At 45.4% G+C, this 15568-nt stretch overlaps 1 protein-coding gene across 12 annotated transcripts in view; it reads right to left on the reverse strand.

Moving 5' to 3' along the window:
* The window catches only part of slc2a11b (solute carrier family 2 member 11b), a 97720-nt gene that overhangs the window by 50860 nt on the left and 31292 nt on the right, over nucleotides 1-15568 (reverse strand). For 9 of the 12 annotated variants that reach the window (XM_068055251.1, XM_068055254.1, XM_068055248.1 and 6 more), the window contains 3 exons: nucleotides 14656-14754; nucleotides 11109-11233; nucleotides 9292-9421 (listed from right to left, as the gene is read on the reverse strand). In XM_068055251.1, the coding sequence (XP_067911352.1) occupies nucleotides 9292-9421; nucleotides 11109-11233; nucleotides 14656-14693 (293 nt within the window). In that variant the 5' untranslated portion in view covers nucleotides 14694-14754. Of the gene's footprint in view, nucleotides 1-9291; nucleotides 9422-11108; nucleotides 11234-13474; nucleotides 13658-14655; nucleotides 14755-15568 lie in introns of those variants that run through there. The other 3 variants (XM_068055246.1, XM_068055247.1, XM_068055255.1) reach the window with 2 other exon arrangements.

The following is a 15568-nucleotide window of genomic DNA, read 5'->3' on the forward strand; positions in this document are numbered from 1 at the left end:
TTCAGTGAGATCACGGCTGATCTCTGACCTGACTCCATATACCCACCTTTTCCCCATATCCCTTAATAACTTAGATTTTTGTTAGTCAATCAATCTCAGTTTTAAATTTAACAATTGATCTAGCATCAAGTGTGGTTTGCAGGAGAGAGTTCCAAACTTCCGCTGCTGTTTGCGTGAAGAGGTGTTTCCCAATTTCACTCCTGTAAGGTCTGACTCTAACTTTTAGACTATGCCCCCTCATTCTAGACTCCTCAACCAGCAAAAATAGTTTAATCCACCCTACCTACCACTTAATATCTTGAAAGCTATGATCAAATCACCACTTAATCTTCTAAACTCAGGGGAATATAACCCTAGTTTATCTAATGCCTCTTCATAGCTTAACCCTTGGAACCCAGGTATCATTCTGCTCCCCTCCCTCCAAGGCCATTATATCCTTCCTAATGTGTGGTTCCGGAACTGGTCACAGTACTCCAGGTGTGATGTAATCAGAGCTTTGTATTCTAGACCTCGAGATATAAAGGCCAGCATTCCATTAGCCTTTTTGTTCAATATATCACAAACAGGTACAGAAAATAATGATCTATGTACCTGGACCCCCAAATCTCTTTGGAAGTCTAAAGTTTCTAGCTTTTCACCATTTAGAAAATACCCTGTTCTATTCCTTTTAGGTCTGAAGTGGATGACCTCACATTTGCTTACATTGAAATCCATTTTCCACAGTTTTGCCCATTTACTTGATCTATCAATATCTCTGTAATTTTATGCTTCCACCTACACTGCTTACAATACCACCTATCTTTGTATCATCAGCAAATTTGGATATGTGGCCTTTTATCATATCAACGTCATTAATAAATACAGTGAATAGTTTTGGATCTAACACAGATCCTTGTGAGTCATCACTAGTTACATCCTGCCATTTTGAGTATCTGCCCATTATCCCTAACTTTTGGTCTCCTGGCTCAGCCAATTTCCTAACAAGGTCAATAATTTGCCTTCAATTCCATGAGCTTCACCTTTAGCTAACAGTCTCTTATGAGGGACTTTTATCAAATGCCTTCGAGAAGTCCAGATAAATAACATTCATAGGCATCCCCTGCCTACTTTATGACCTCTTCAGACAAAAAGGAACCAAATTCATCAGGCATGACCTACTCTTTACAAATCTACGCTGGCACTCTGATCAGCTGAAAATTCTCAAGGTGTTCAGTCGCCCTATCCTTAGTTAGTTATAGACTCTAGCAATTTACTGACAACAGATTGTTAGGCAAACTGGTCTATAAGTCCCTGGTTCCCCTCTCTGAAGTTTCTTAAATAGAAGAGTGACATGCAGAATTTTCCAATCTAAAGGAATGGCTTCCGAATCGAGAGAAATCTAGAAGATTTTTTAACAATTCCTATAAAATGCTGGAAATATTCAGCAGGTCTCCCAGCATCTGTGGACAGAGAAACAGTTAACATTTCAGGTCCATAACATTTCATCAGAACTCTGAGCCAATTCTAAAGGTGCACCTTAATCACCTAGGCACTAGATAAATAGGCGCACAGAAATAACAGTTATTGGGGATGCTGATGTGAGGGAACATCAGATGTCCTCAATGGGTGTGAAGAGCATTCAGAAAAATAACTGGAGGGTGCAGCAGCCATGCAAGGCAATTGCCTGGAGGGTCATAGAGTCATAGTGCTGAATTTTAAGGGAGCATTTGAGATGGGAATGGAGCTGGGGATGGGGCATTTGTCAGACAGGAAGTCAAATGTTGTGACATCCCTTACGGATTTTGCTGTTGGCGACTAACATGGAGGGCAAACTTTACACATCCACGAGGCAGGAAGGCAATTAAAGCTCTTAAGAATACATTGGCAGTAATTTTATTCTCCATTTTGCATTTATCTGATGGCGCACAGGAACCATGGGGCTTCAGGGCCTTGCATGGTGAAAGGAGGCGACAAGGAGACGAGAGCTCATTGTTGGCTTCACTAAGAAGCCATTGGGTGAGGTAGCGTCACTTGGCAGCAAGGGTGGAGGAGGGGGGCAGCTGGAAACAGTTAGAAATGGAGCCAGGGTACCAACAACGTGGGAGAGCCAGGGTGCCATTGTTGCAGTGCCACCTCATCGGAGGCCACAAGTGAGGGAAAGTGGGAGCACCATTTGCCTTGAAGGCCTTGCACTCAGGGAGAAGCAATCTCTCATGGGCCTCATTCACCCTGCCTTTAAAACTTCCGTGGAGGAGGAGCAGTAGTGGAGAGGGAGGTGCATGAACTGGCAGCAGCACTACTGCAGTTTGGGGGCACATGGAAGGGCCAGCCTCAGGCATGAGAGGCTGGAGAAGGATGCAGAGGGTCACACCAGCTGCCTCCTGCACACTACTGTCCAGAGAGGGTCTACCGACCGAGGCTCAACTACCTGCAGATGTCCAAGATGCAGTGATTTTGAAGATTGCACCTCTCCGGGGAGGCCATCAATGATCTACGTGCCATGATGCAGGATGAGCTGAGCCCCATGGGACTTGGTGGGCACCGGATGCCAGTGAAGCTAAAGGTCACCATGGCACTAAACTTCTACGCCACTGGATCATTCCAGGGATCCACTGGAGACGTGTGAAATCTCCTAGTCTGTGAGGTCAAGGAGGTCACCAATGTCCTATTCAGGTGGGATGGTGACTGTGTACTTCCGCACCAATCCAAACAGTTAAACTGAGAGGGCTGTAGGAATCGGGACATCACTGGAATCGCCCAGGTGCAGGGTGTCATCGAATACACGCATGTGGCTATCAAGGTTTCTATTGACTAGCCTTCATTAACCGAAAAGGCTTCCACTCGCTCAATGAGCAACTGGTCTGTGACCACTGCAAATGGATCCTACAGGCGTGTGCATGATTCCCAGGAAGCAGCCACTATGTCTACATACTAAGGCAGTCCCAGGTGCTAGACCCCCATGCCTTCAGGGATGGATCCTTGGAAACAAGGGCTGCCCACTGAGAACATGGCTACTGAGGTCTGTGAGGAACCTGTGAATGGATACAGAGGAGATACAACATATGCCACGGGTCAACCAAAGCAACCATTAAGCAGGCCATTGACCTACTCAAGATGAGATTTAGGTGCCTAGATTGATCTGGTGTAGTCCTTCAGTACACCCCGGCGAGGGTCTCACATATCATCGTGGCTTGCACTGCACAATCTGTCACTACAGAGGGAGGAGGCACTGACCAGTGAGGATATTGTGGAGTTCGATTCCTCCTCCGATGATGAGGATACGGAGGAGGATGTTGCCCAGGCAGTGCCAGATGAAGGGCTCCAGATATAGAAGGAAAGGCACCATGAGATATGCGCAAGGGAGGCACTAGATGCCTTTATACATGCACATTTCCTTTTGGCCTTACCACCTCCTGTAGCCACAACAATAAAGCCTTACCTTTAAGCAGCCCTGTTGTTGCCTCCTTCCTTCCATACTGCAGCACCCAGGTGCTCTTTGCATAGCGGCAAGGCCGAAGCACTGAGTGCTTGGTCCCTCGCTTCCAGCCCCTTGGGAGGAAGGGTTTAAAAGGAAATCCCAAAGTGTATTGACAACAGCAAGGAGACATAATGAGTGAACATCATTTGTTTATTCCGCGTCACATCAAACGCACAACTACCACCTCGACTGCATTTTCATCCGTGATCCTCTAAGTGCATCTAGGTGCTCTACTTAAATCTTTTCCAGGTGCTCCTACATGGTGCTCCCTGTGTGCTGTTAGCTGAGGTGGAGGCAGGCTGCAGATCTTGCTGTCCCTTGGCTTGGGATGACCTTGGCGGCCATCCTCTGGCTGCCTGAGGCCTGGAGGACCCCGACACACTGAAGGCCCTCACACCAGTTCAATCTAGGCACCTAAATCACATCCTGAGTAGATTGATGGCCTGCTTAATTGTTGCTTTGGTTGACCTGTGGCATATGTTATCGGGACCACCTTGCTGTCGGGAATGATGGAGGCATTGGCATCACTGACAGAGGGGCTTTGGAGCTACTACCAGGAGCACCCTGAAAAGGAGCCCCAGATGTGGCAGCCAGCTGCTCCTCCCCACTTATAAGGCACACTTCCCTGCTGACCTGAGAGGGCCATGGACCTTGTGGACACTCCAGGTGCCTCATCCTCCTCTCACCTTGCCACTGCTGCATGGAGTTCACGGACAAAACGATGGTGCACAGGTCTGTGTGCATCTCCGGCAGCCACTGATTGCCTGCTTTGCAGCTCTCCACGAAAGTAACCAATCTCTCAACGAGGAAGCCAGAAACGCAACTAGCAGAGATAGTGTAGCACCCAAGGCCTGGATCGACTCATCCATCTTCTGCGCTTGTGTACACATAGCCTCTGGCATCTCTGTCAGATGTTGCCTCACCTCTCGCTGCAGCATTTCCCGTGTTGCTGGTGACACCAGAGGCACATCATCAGCCTGGGGTTCAGCATTAGCCTGACCTCCCACAGTCTTCCATCTGCCAGTGGCCTGGGCTCTCACCGCCTCTGTCAGCTTCCCGGGTGTGTCTGTGCTGTGCCCGAATCTAAACACAACTGAATACCCACCGACATGAGAGTATCTGTGCTGGTAGAGGGTGCAGGGGAATGATGTGACAGTTCACCCCCTAAGGCTCCTTCCTCCTCCTCAGAGGTGGCCGTCTGTCCTGAAGATGCTTTACCTCCTCTCTCTTGTTCAGCTTGACCTGCATGAGAAATCATAGACGTTGAAGGTTAGGGGCTGCCAATGTGACATTTTAATCACCCTTACTATGCAGCTCCATTGATGCAGTGGTGATGACATGCGCAGCATGGCTTGCTAGTATCAGATGCACGTTTGTGCCCCAGGAGATGTTCACTCACTCTCTTGGGAGGTGCTCCTGCCTCACCATCAGCTATGGCATAGCCGTCTTGTTGACCTGCTAGTTCCATGGCCTACTCCTCCATTGACGTGAGGACATGGAGATAAGGCACTCCACTGCCAGACTAAACATGCTCTTTTTCTTTGTGGCCTGTCTTCTTCTGCAGGCACAATGATGGACAAAGTTGGTCTCCCATTGGGGAAAAGCCCCAGACCTCCAGCGGGCCATGATGCGGGCACACATATGCCTCCTGCATGTGGGCCCTCTCAAGGGACTGTGTAGGGTTTAACAGTGACCAATGCATGCTCCTCACTGAGATGCAGCCCAGCCACAGGCATCATGTCCTTCTGCCCTTCCCCAATCAACGTGACTGGGTGGCCATTCCCTTAAACACAACCACTCCATCTTGCTGAGTGACATGCAACGCCCAAAGGGTCCAAAGTGTTTGGAGTTCTCACCTTAGCAGCCCAGATGAGGTCATTGACCCGCTTCCTACACTGGATCCATGTTCTGGGGGTGACCCCACAGCTGCTAACCTCGGACACAATCTCTGTCCAGGCTTGCTTGGTCAGGCAGGCAGGTCTCCTCCTCCCACCCCTGGGGAAGAGGACCTCCCCCCTTGCACTTGCAGCCTGGAGGAGAACCTGTAGAGAGGCATCACTAAACTGTGGGGCCACCTGGGTTCTTCCTTCAGCCATGGCCAGTGCAGGCTTGTGATGAGCAACTTGCCTATTGTGCAGCGCAGGCAGCAGACAAGGTCCAGGGGGAACAGAGGGCAGTCAGGAAGTCTTTTTTGCTATCCAGGCCGGAGTGAAAGCAAGGCTGGTGACCCCTTAAATATGGTGCCAGCACCTGCCATTGTGAGAGATGACGGGACCATTAGCGTCCCTTTCCCTGCCTCAGGCCCTTGATTTATGGGCCCCATGCCTCCCCATCCTTAGAGGACTGGCTGCTACGTGATTGTGGTCAGCCAGCCACATTTTGGCTGTGCGGTGACAGCACCAGCTTTCAGTGCCGCTGCCGAGAGCCGTGCCGTTATGTCATAATGGTACAGAAGGAAGCCATTCAGCCCATCGAGTCCATGCCAGCTTTCTGCAGAGCAATATAATCAGTCCCATTCCCAGGCTATATCCCCACAGCCCAGTAAGATTATTTCTCTCATCCAATTTTGAAAGCATTCATTGTCTCCGCATCATCTACTCTCGTAGACAGAGAGTTCCAGTTCATTTCCACTCGCTGTGAAAAGAAAGTCTTCCTCACCACTCCATCTGCATCTCTTGCCCAAAACTGTAAATCTGTGTCCCCTAGCCCTTGTATCATCAGCTAATGGGAACAGCTTTTCTTTGTCTACCCTATCCAAACCTGTCAGAATCTTACACACCTCTATCAAATTGCCCCTCAATCTCCTTTGCTCCAAGGAGAACAACCCCAGCTTCTCCAACCTAAATCTTGTAGTTAAAATTCCTCATCCCTGGAACCATTCTGGTAAATCTCCATTTCATCCTGTCAAGGACCCTCTTTCTAATGTGTGGTGACCAGAACTGGATGCAACACTCTAGTTGTAGCCTAACCAGGGCTTTATAAAGGTTCAGCATAACCGCCCTGCTTTAGTACTCAATACTTCTACTTATGAAGCTCAAGATCCCAAATGCTTTACTAACTACTCTTTCAATATGTCCTGCCATCTTTAAAGATCAATGCACATTCCTCTGTCCCTCTGCACTCTTAGAACTGTACCATTTAGTCTATATTGCCTCTCCCTATCCCTTTTGCCAAAATGTATCACCTCACATTTTTCAGTATTAAATTACATCTGCCACTTGTCTGTCCAGTCTGCTAGCCTATCTATGTCCTGTTGCAGTTGATTGGTATCATCCTCACTGTCTGTCAGACCTCCAAGTTTGCTTATCATGGGCAAATATTGAAATTTTACTCTGTATTCCAATATCCAAGTCATTTATATATATCAAAAAAGTAGCGATCCTAGCACTGCACCGTGGGGAACACTAGAGTCTACCACCCTGCAGTCTGAAAAACAAGCATTTAACATGATTTGACGTTTTCTGTCCTTGAGCGAATTTTTTATCCAAGACCTTCCTATTTCATGAGCCTTAGTTTTGGTAACCAGCCTTTTATGTGGCACTTTGTCATAGGCTTTCTTAAAATCCATACAGACAACATCCATTGCATTCTCTTCATCAACCTTCTCTGTGACTTCATCAAAATGTTCAATTAGGTTAGTCAAGCACAATCTGCCTTTTACAAATCCGTGCTGCTCTCCCGAATTAAGTCGAACCTCTCCAACTGCCGGTTGATTTTTTTCCCTGATTATTGTTTCTAAAACCTTACGTACCATAAATGTTAAACTGACCGACCTGTAGTTACTAGGAATGTCCTTACACCCTTTCTTGAATAAGAACATTTGCCACTCTCCAAACCTCTGGTACCTCTGCTGTGCCTATGGAAGATTAGAAGATTATGGCAAGCCCTTCCGCTATCTCCACCCCTACTTCTTTTCGCAACCTGTGATGAAAGTCACCTGGACCAGACGACTTATCCACTGTAAGCATAGCCAGCCTTTCCAGTACACCCTGCCTATAAATTTTCACCTCATCCATTACCTCTACCATCTCCACTTCTACTGATATTTTGTCAGCATCCTCTTCCTCAATAAACACTGATACAAAGTGTTCATTAAGTATTCTAGCCTTGCCCTGTTCCTCATAGGCCCCACCCCATCTCCTACTACCCACTTACTATTTACGTGCCAGTAGAAGATTTTATGTTAACTGCCATTCTGTTCTCATATTCTCTCTTTGCCAATCATATTTTCCTCTTCAATTCCCCCCTCAACTTATTGTATTTGGCCTGGTTCTCGCTAGAAGAATTCACCTGACATGCATCATACCCTCTTTTTATGTTCCATCATATTCTCTATCTCCCTTGTCATCCAAGGAGCCCTGGATTTCTTCCCTTGCCTTTCACCCTTGTTGGGATGTACCTAGCCTGTTCCTGAAACATCTCCTCCTTAGGGATCACCAATTGCTCCTTTAGCTTTTCCGGTCAGTCTTTGGTTCCATTTCACCCTGGCTCAATCCCCTTGCATCCCATTGAAGTTAGCCCTCTTCCAATTTAGAAGTTCTACTTTAGATTTTCCCTTGCTCTTCTCCATTGCTAACCTAAACCTTATGTTCTAATGATCACTCTTACCCAAGTGTCACCTCACAGACCCTTGGTCCACTTGGCCTGCCTCATTCCCCAACATCAGATATAGCTATGCCTCCTTCCAAGTTGGACTGAGAACGTACTGGGTTAATGCTTTTTTTCTATAAAAACTACTTGAAATACATAGGATCAGGAGTAGACCATTCAGCACCTCAAGCCTGTTCTGTTATTCAATTAAATAAAGGTTGATCTGTATCTTAACTCATCTGCCCACCTAAATTCCATAACCCCCAACACCCTTGCCAAGCAAAGGTATATCCATCTCAGTTTTGAAATTTTCAAAACACCCAAACTCAACAGCTTTTTGTGGGAATGCGTTGCAGATTTTCACTGCCCTTTGGTGGAGGAGTCCAGACCTTAAAATTAGAGATAGGCCATTCAGGGGCAATGTCAGGGTGCACTTCTTCACACAGGGGTAATAGTTTCTCTCCATCTATCCTATCAAATCTTAAACACCTTGAAAAGACATGGATGGATTTATGCGGAATTCTGCAGTTGATTTTCACGCTACCAACCATTCCATAAGGGAACCTTGCATCTTTTATGACCTATAGTGTACTCTTTTCTCACCCAATATTAAAGGTAAATGAATGAGACTTGGAAACTCAAAAAATACCCCTTATTCGGTACACCCGCTAATGGAAGGTGTTACATGCTGCCATGTGATTCTTCTCTCTTCTAAAAGTGGGCTGGATATTCAATTGAACAGCAGCCAATGCTCTAAACCAGAAGACTGTTTTATTTAAATAAAGCAGGTAGATGAACAGTTACATTATAAAACATTGAATCATACACTTAGTTATCCTTAATACATAAAATAATGGATGCCCTCATTTTCTCTCTGTTGATAGTCATTAAGAGAAGCTCACATCTTGTTCTGAAACATGTAACAATTTCAATATAACCAAGCTTCTCTGCTGGATTCAGTCACTCCTCCCTCAGACTGTTGGGCTCAGTGATTTCTCCTTCAGATTATATTATGTATTGTGGCATGTTTTGCATAATATGTTATATCATGGGCACAGTATGCATTATATAAGATACTGTAGTAATAGAATACATTGATAATTGCGAACAATCCACTCAGGGTTCTATGAATGTGTGCTGCTGGTGGCAGCCTAGTCTGCCAGTTACATGTGGAGTTATATTCAAGGGTGCACTACCCAAAATGTTCTACCCATTAAAATCAATGGTGGCTCACTCTGCCTTACCTCTGACCCATCACCTGTCCGATTAGAATACCTGCAGTTATGAATACTGATGTGCCCATGGACATTGCCCCTCTCAGAGCCCTGGGTGCGATTTCTCCCAAGTACATGGGTTGCACACACAGGCTGACTCCTGCAAAGAAGAGATGAATGACAAAAAAACGATTAGAATTTGACGAATGAGAGCCTCTCATTTTAGACTGCATTCTTCAAACACTACACTGCAGAAGAAAACTGCCAGGGTTCACTCCTCGCCCTGATGTCCAGGACAAAGTTTACAGCAAACTACAGACTCCCACAGCCCAGTGAGGTGATTGGCAATGTTGATGAGTAAAATTCTTCACTTTGCAAGTTTCTGATCTCAGTCAAATTATCAACAGCAGACTCGATGAAGAGTTCAGTATTGTAGTAGAGGAATGGAGCAAAAATCGGGGCAAAGGGCGGCACAGTGGCGCAGTGGTTAGCACCGCAGCCTCACAGCTCCAGCGACCCGGGTTCAAATCTGGGTACTGCCTGTGTGGAGTTTGCAAGTTCTCCCTGTGTCTGCGTGGGTTTCCTCCGGGTGCTCCGGTTTCCTCCCACATGCCAAAGACTTGCAGGGTGATAGGTTAATTGGCCATTATAAATTGCCCCTAGTATAGGTAGGTGGTAGGGAAATATAGGGACAGGTGGGGATGTGGTAGGAATATGGAATTAGGGTAGGATTAGTATAAGCGGGTGGTTGATGGTCGGCACAGACTTGGTGGGCCGAAGGGCCTGTTTCAGTGCTGTATCTCTAAACTAAACTAAACAAAAAATGAATTCACACACAGTTTCCAGTGCACAGACAGCAGCCTCGAATCAAGAGCAGGGCATCTGTCCATCCTCTCAAATGTATTGGAGGAGATCAGAAATTGATGTAAATGTGATTGCTTTACTTTTTTAATTGGGAGTAATTAATAAAGAAAAGAATCGAGCAATCCCAATCCAGCTGTGACCTGCTAATGTCACAGTCAAGTGACTGAATACAGGAACCTTTTCAATCTGAATAGCTCATTGCTACATTATATTGTATATTTGCCCATGGAACCCTCAGCATAGTTGTCCTTGTACTTCTCAACAAGCACAGGATATGAAGATCATCTTTTCTCATTCACATAGGTTCAAAACAGAAGGAAGCCAGAAGGAAACACTTGGTGGAAGGTGAACCCTTGGCATCTGGACAAATTTTAAAACCAGATTGCTGAGGTTTCCATAAAAAGAAAAACTGAAAATGCAGGAAATGTGAAACCGTAGTGTAGTTCACCCATAAGAATCTGTAAAGAGAAAAGGACACATTCTGGTGCAGACCCCCTAAACAACAACTAAATAGTGATGGAGATCACAAACCTAGAACGACTAACACTGCTTTCTCATTACGGATGCCGATGGATCTTCTGCATTTCCAATGGTTTCTGTTGTTACTAATAAAGTTTTATATTGGGACCTAATCCTTTAAATAAAAGTCCCCAGAAATTCTTGCTCAAGTTCAATCAAAACAAGGATTTCTGACACAATACCAAATAGTTAATCATTCAAGGACAAAGCAGCAGTTTGTTTTTGAGAAGTCTTTCTCCTTTAGTCTATTAGGAGCATGAACCAACAAGTAAAAAAGCTTAAAACCTGTTGGCATGTGAAATGCATGTATTTGCCAACAGCAGATAGCTTTATGCTTTGCAAAGGGATAGTGCTGGCACCTCACTCACAGCCCTGCAGATTACTACTGTGAAGGGCCTGTTTAGTTGCCATGTGCAGCTGAATTCTCCTGGACCTGTGGAAAAATTGCCACAGTTTCCCCATACCTGAGTGTAGCCCCACAAGAAACCTGCCAACTATTAAAAGTTCAAACATGCCAGCAGAGATACTCGATCCCATCAAAGCAGATCCAGTCAAAAGAAGGAAGTTGATGATTAAAAGTGTCCTTTTCCTGAAACACAGAAGCAAACTGCATTGAACAGAATACAAGTCACTAATCAAAATTCAATCCATACACAATGCGAAGAGACAGTGCTCTGTATAGCTACAGGACTTCACTCAGCTACTGGCCCACTTGCTCCAAACCGCAGTACGCCCCAGGACACTACAGAGTGTAGACATTTAGGGCTGGATTTTAAAAGGCGTGGTGCACGAGAAACGTGTGCTGTGGAACCGATGCGATATTTCGCAAGGCGGCTCATTAACATGGAGGGGGTGGACTGCTCACCCTGATGACATAGAGGGGGCGGGCGCTCCATCCCCATTAGCGGTGTCCAGCGTGACCGCACAGGCACCGGCGCCATTTATAAAGTGCTTCAATTATCATTTATTTAAATATTTAAATTAAGGCTCCGCGGCCGAGCAGCAGGGGGGCTGCCCCAAGGCCCTGCCGCCGCCAGTAATATGGGGCAGGGCCTTCTCTGGAAGTATTTTCTGGGCACCCCCCCCCACCACGACCCCTAACATCGACTGATAAAATCCAACCCGTGGACTTTATTCAGGTTGCTGATTCATGGTGACTCAATAAGTCAGATTCTGTTTACACTACATGTGTCTCCACAATTTGTATTGATGGTTGGAGGATCTAATTCTGCGACTCTTTGTTTTTTTCAAAAGCATTTGTTCTCGGGATGTGGGTCATGTTGATAGAGCCTCACTTGCTGCCTATCCCTAGTTGCTCAAGGGAAGGTGGTGACGGGCCTTCTCCTTGAGTAATTATTTTCTTTTCACTTTGAAAACTATAACTCAGAGGTTTTGAAAATGTTGTGAGACACTGGACTAACAATAACAAGCAAATAAGTCCAATTGTGGCAATGCAAGTTGGGGATGATGTAGTGCAGGTGTGATCATGGTTCTGGTGTCCAATACACCACTGACTCCATCAAATCTAGGTATAGTTTGAATGCAATCTGTAGCTGCATGTCCCAGGGATTCATTGTGTTACAGAGAAAGTAAGACTTACATTTATAATGCACCTTTCACGACCACTGGACCTCTCAAAGCGCAAAGTGCTTTATAGCCAATGAAGTCCTTTTTGAAGTGTGGTCACAGTTGTAATGCAGGAACATTTATTAAATAATAATAATGGATTGGCTACACTGTACTTGAGTGCAGACAGGACAAGAACACATATATTTAGCGTAACAAAGTGTTCCAAAGCCCGTCACAAAGGAAAAACGAGCAATAGGAGAAGAGTTAAAAGGCAGTGACTGGAGGTAAGATCAGTGAGGTAGGGAACATTCAGGAGGCTTTTGAAGTGGAGGTAAAAAGTAGCAAGGTAGTGGGATTTAAGGAGAATATTCTAAAGTGTGTGAACAAGAAAAATGAAGGCTACATCACTGAAGATGGAGCGGCTGGATGGAAAAATGGAAAGGAGGCCAGCGAATGTGCATTCTTCAATACTCCGCAGTGTTACAAGCACAAGCCACCATTTTGATTTGATACATGTTCGGTGGTTGAACCACTTTTTTTCATGTTTCTTTGGATAATCCCAGCCTCAAGCAGAGGAGGACTCTCTATGCCTGGTGACACGCTGCAGGCAGGGATTGGTCAGTGGCCTGGCATGTGATGTCTTTAACTGGGCTAAACTTCAGTCAAAAATTTGGCCACTCTCTCCACTGTGTTTTCCAACAGGTTTGAGTAAAGTTTTGTGCACATGTTTGGGCTGTGAGGTTTTCCTCCCATGTGACTGTGTAGAAGCAATGGGCCTAATTTTCAGGCCCCACTAGGGCCAGATCGGAGGCAGGTGGGAGCTAAACATAGTCCCGCTGCCCAGCATGCCAATTCCCCAGCTCCATCCCGCCCTGTGGGCCATTTTTGCGGAGGCAGGAAGTGGTGGGGGGGGGGGGGTGGGCGTGGGGGCGAGGGAGAAAACGGCAGGGCTACTTGCCTCCATTTTGTAGCGCCCTTTCCCTTTCTTACCTGCTACTGCTGCCTGCTGCTGCTTTCAAGCTGGAAGACCTCTGACTGGCCCTCCAGCTTTGAGAGCCTGCCCACCGTCCTGCACCTGGCAGTGTTGTTGCCACCTCCCAGTGTACACATACTATACGTGGTGATCCACACAATAGAAACAGATATGATGCCATTACCACATGTTATTGTGATGTACTCTGCAAGTTAAGACCAGGGGTTCCCCACACAGTGCATGCTACAGCACTAAGAATCACATATGAATAAACATGCCGAGACTTACCGACCAAATCTGATGGCCATAGGTCCTCCTAACCATGCCCCCAGAAACCCACCCAGGGTGAAATTCGAAACGATTATAGACCACAGAAGTCTCAGCAGACTTCTGTCCAGATCACTGCTGTACCGAATGTCCCACGTCTCATTAATGAATTTCTGTACATGCTGGAGATTTGACACAATTCAGCTATTGAGAACAAGATCATTATCACAGGCCAATAACTACAATGCAAAGAAGAAGCCGATAAAACAATTCGGGCCAACAGTAATGCTAACTTTTAGTTCTTTATATACTTTGTCCTCAGTCACCCATTAAGAGAACTTAGCTCTGTCAAAAACTTTATCAGAAATCGTTCACACTGTATTCACTGCAATAGCAACACAAAAGGCCCCTCTTGTAAACTTGTAAATAGCTTTAGTCTCACAGGAACTATTCAGTGATCCTGTTCTTCTTCAAAATAATGCCATATGAACAATGATGGATAGGAAAAGACCCTCTGGTCCAAACAGCCTGTCCCACACAACTGTGATACCTATATAGACTCTCCATCCCACCCAAAAGCATGTGATCTCCTGGGAGAGGCAACGAAAGATAAAAACCCAAACTAATTTCGGGGATGGGGGAGGATACATCCACCAGAGAGCGCAGACGGGGTCTTGGCTTAATTTTTTCTCATCTGTAAAACAGCATCGCCAACAGAGCAGAACTCCTTCAGTACTGCACTGGAGGGTAAGTGTACATTTTGCGCTCAAGTCTCCGCAGTATGATTGGAACCCACAACTTTTTCACTCAAGTCAAAGCAGCATGAAGGAGGTAATTCAGTTCCAAAATTACCCAACTGCTATTTTATTCTCATTTAAATGTGCTTTTTTTTCCAGCCCTCCTCTGCTGGACTATTCTGACTGAAAGGTCTGAGTAAGTCAGATCTTCCAAGCCGTCTTTCAAGAGTGCTTGAGTTCAGGACACTGATCTGTTCAAAACTGGCCCTGTTGGCTCCCAAGGGATCAGTGAGCAGCTACACCACCCCATTGTGATACTGAGCTAAACAGATCAAGATGGCCCCCGTTTCAATCTCAGCTAGGACAATCAGTGAAGGCAGCATAATTCAGCAGCAGTTCAACAATGAAGCCAGGTTTAACATCAGTAGAGGTACGAGGTGAAAATAAGTTAAAGCTGGGACTCACCATGGTGGCAGCATTAATGATGGAAATATTGTATCCATATTGAAACGTTCCTCCGATCCCTGCAGAAAATACTGCGAGGAGCAGGGTGACAGACGGAAGCTGCAAGACAAAAATTAAGAGCACACTATTTTCTCAACACACGTACCTGGTAAACAGTCCAGAATGAGCCTGACAACCTTTTCCATAATTTCAAAGAGGATTTCAAATTTAAATCTCTCTGTCCAAATCCCTCTGTCACCATTTTACTGGCACCAGTGTCCCAGATTCTGAACACGTGTAAGGATCCCAGCTCATGAGTCAGCCAGAAAGGTTTAATTTAAATTCTGATGAGATTAAAATTCCTATGAGAATTGTTGCAATATTAGCGCATAAATCACAGAAAACCAAATCAGAGATTAAAATAATCCAGTTCCCATTCAAGTTTAGTCAGTTTACCGAACAGCAAGTTCACAGTTCCAGCAAACATACACTTTCTATTGGAACCTAGGCTTATTTCCACAAAATGGCCACAAGTTGTAATTAAGGACAACTTTTAACTTCTGTGTTCAGCAAACCAAATCTATAAAACTGTTATTCATGATCGTGGTGAAGAAGTGAACAAATGAACTCCAACGTTAACCACCGCACAAAATATGGGTTCCTAAACAAAGGCAGCAAAGATTGGTAGATCATGGCCATGCAAGTCAGTGATGGTCTCTTTGTCCATGCTTATGCCATGGATAGTGACAGTCTCCTTGTCCATGATCAAGTGATAGGTAGCTATCAAAAAAATGCATACTTTTCCCAGGCAGATTCAATGTTCAATGATAATTAGATATATTACATTGATATATGAATGTATAGATTTTTAGCATTTTGCAAATCCATCAAAACAAATTAATAAAATGTTTTTCTAGTTCATTTTCAGAGCTTC

This window comes from Heterodontus francisci, chromosome 23 (assembly GCF_036365525.1).
Source record: "Heterodontus francisci isolate sHetFra1 chromosome 23, sHetFra1.hap1, whole genome shotgun sequence".
NCBI lineage: Eukaryota > Metazoa > Chordata > Chondrichthyes > Heterodontiformes > Heterodontidae > Heterodontus > Heterodontus francisci.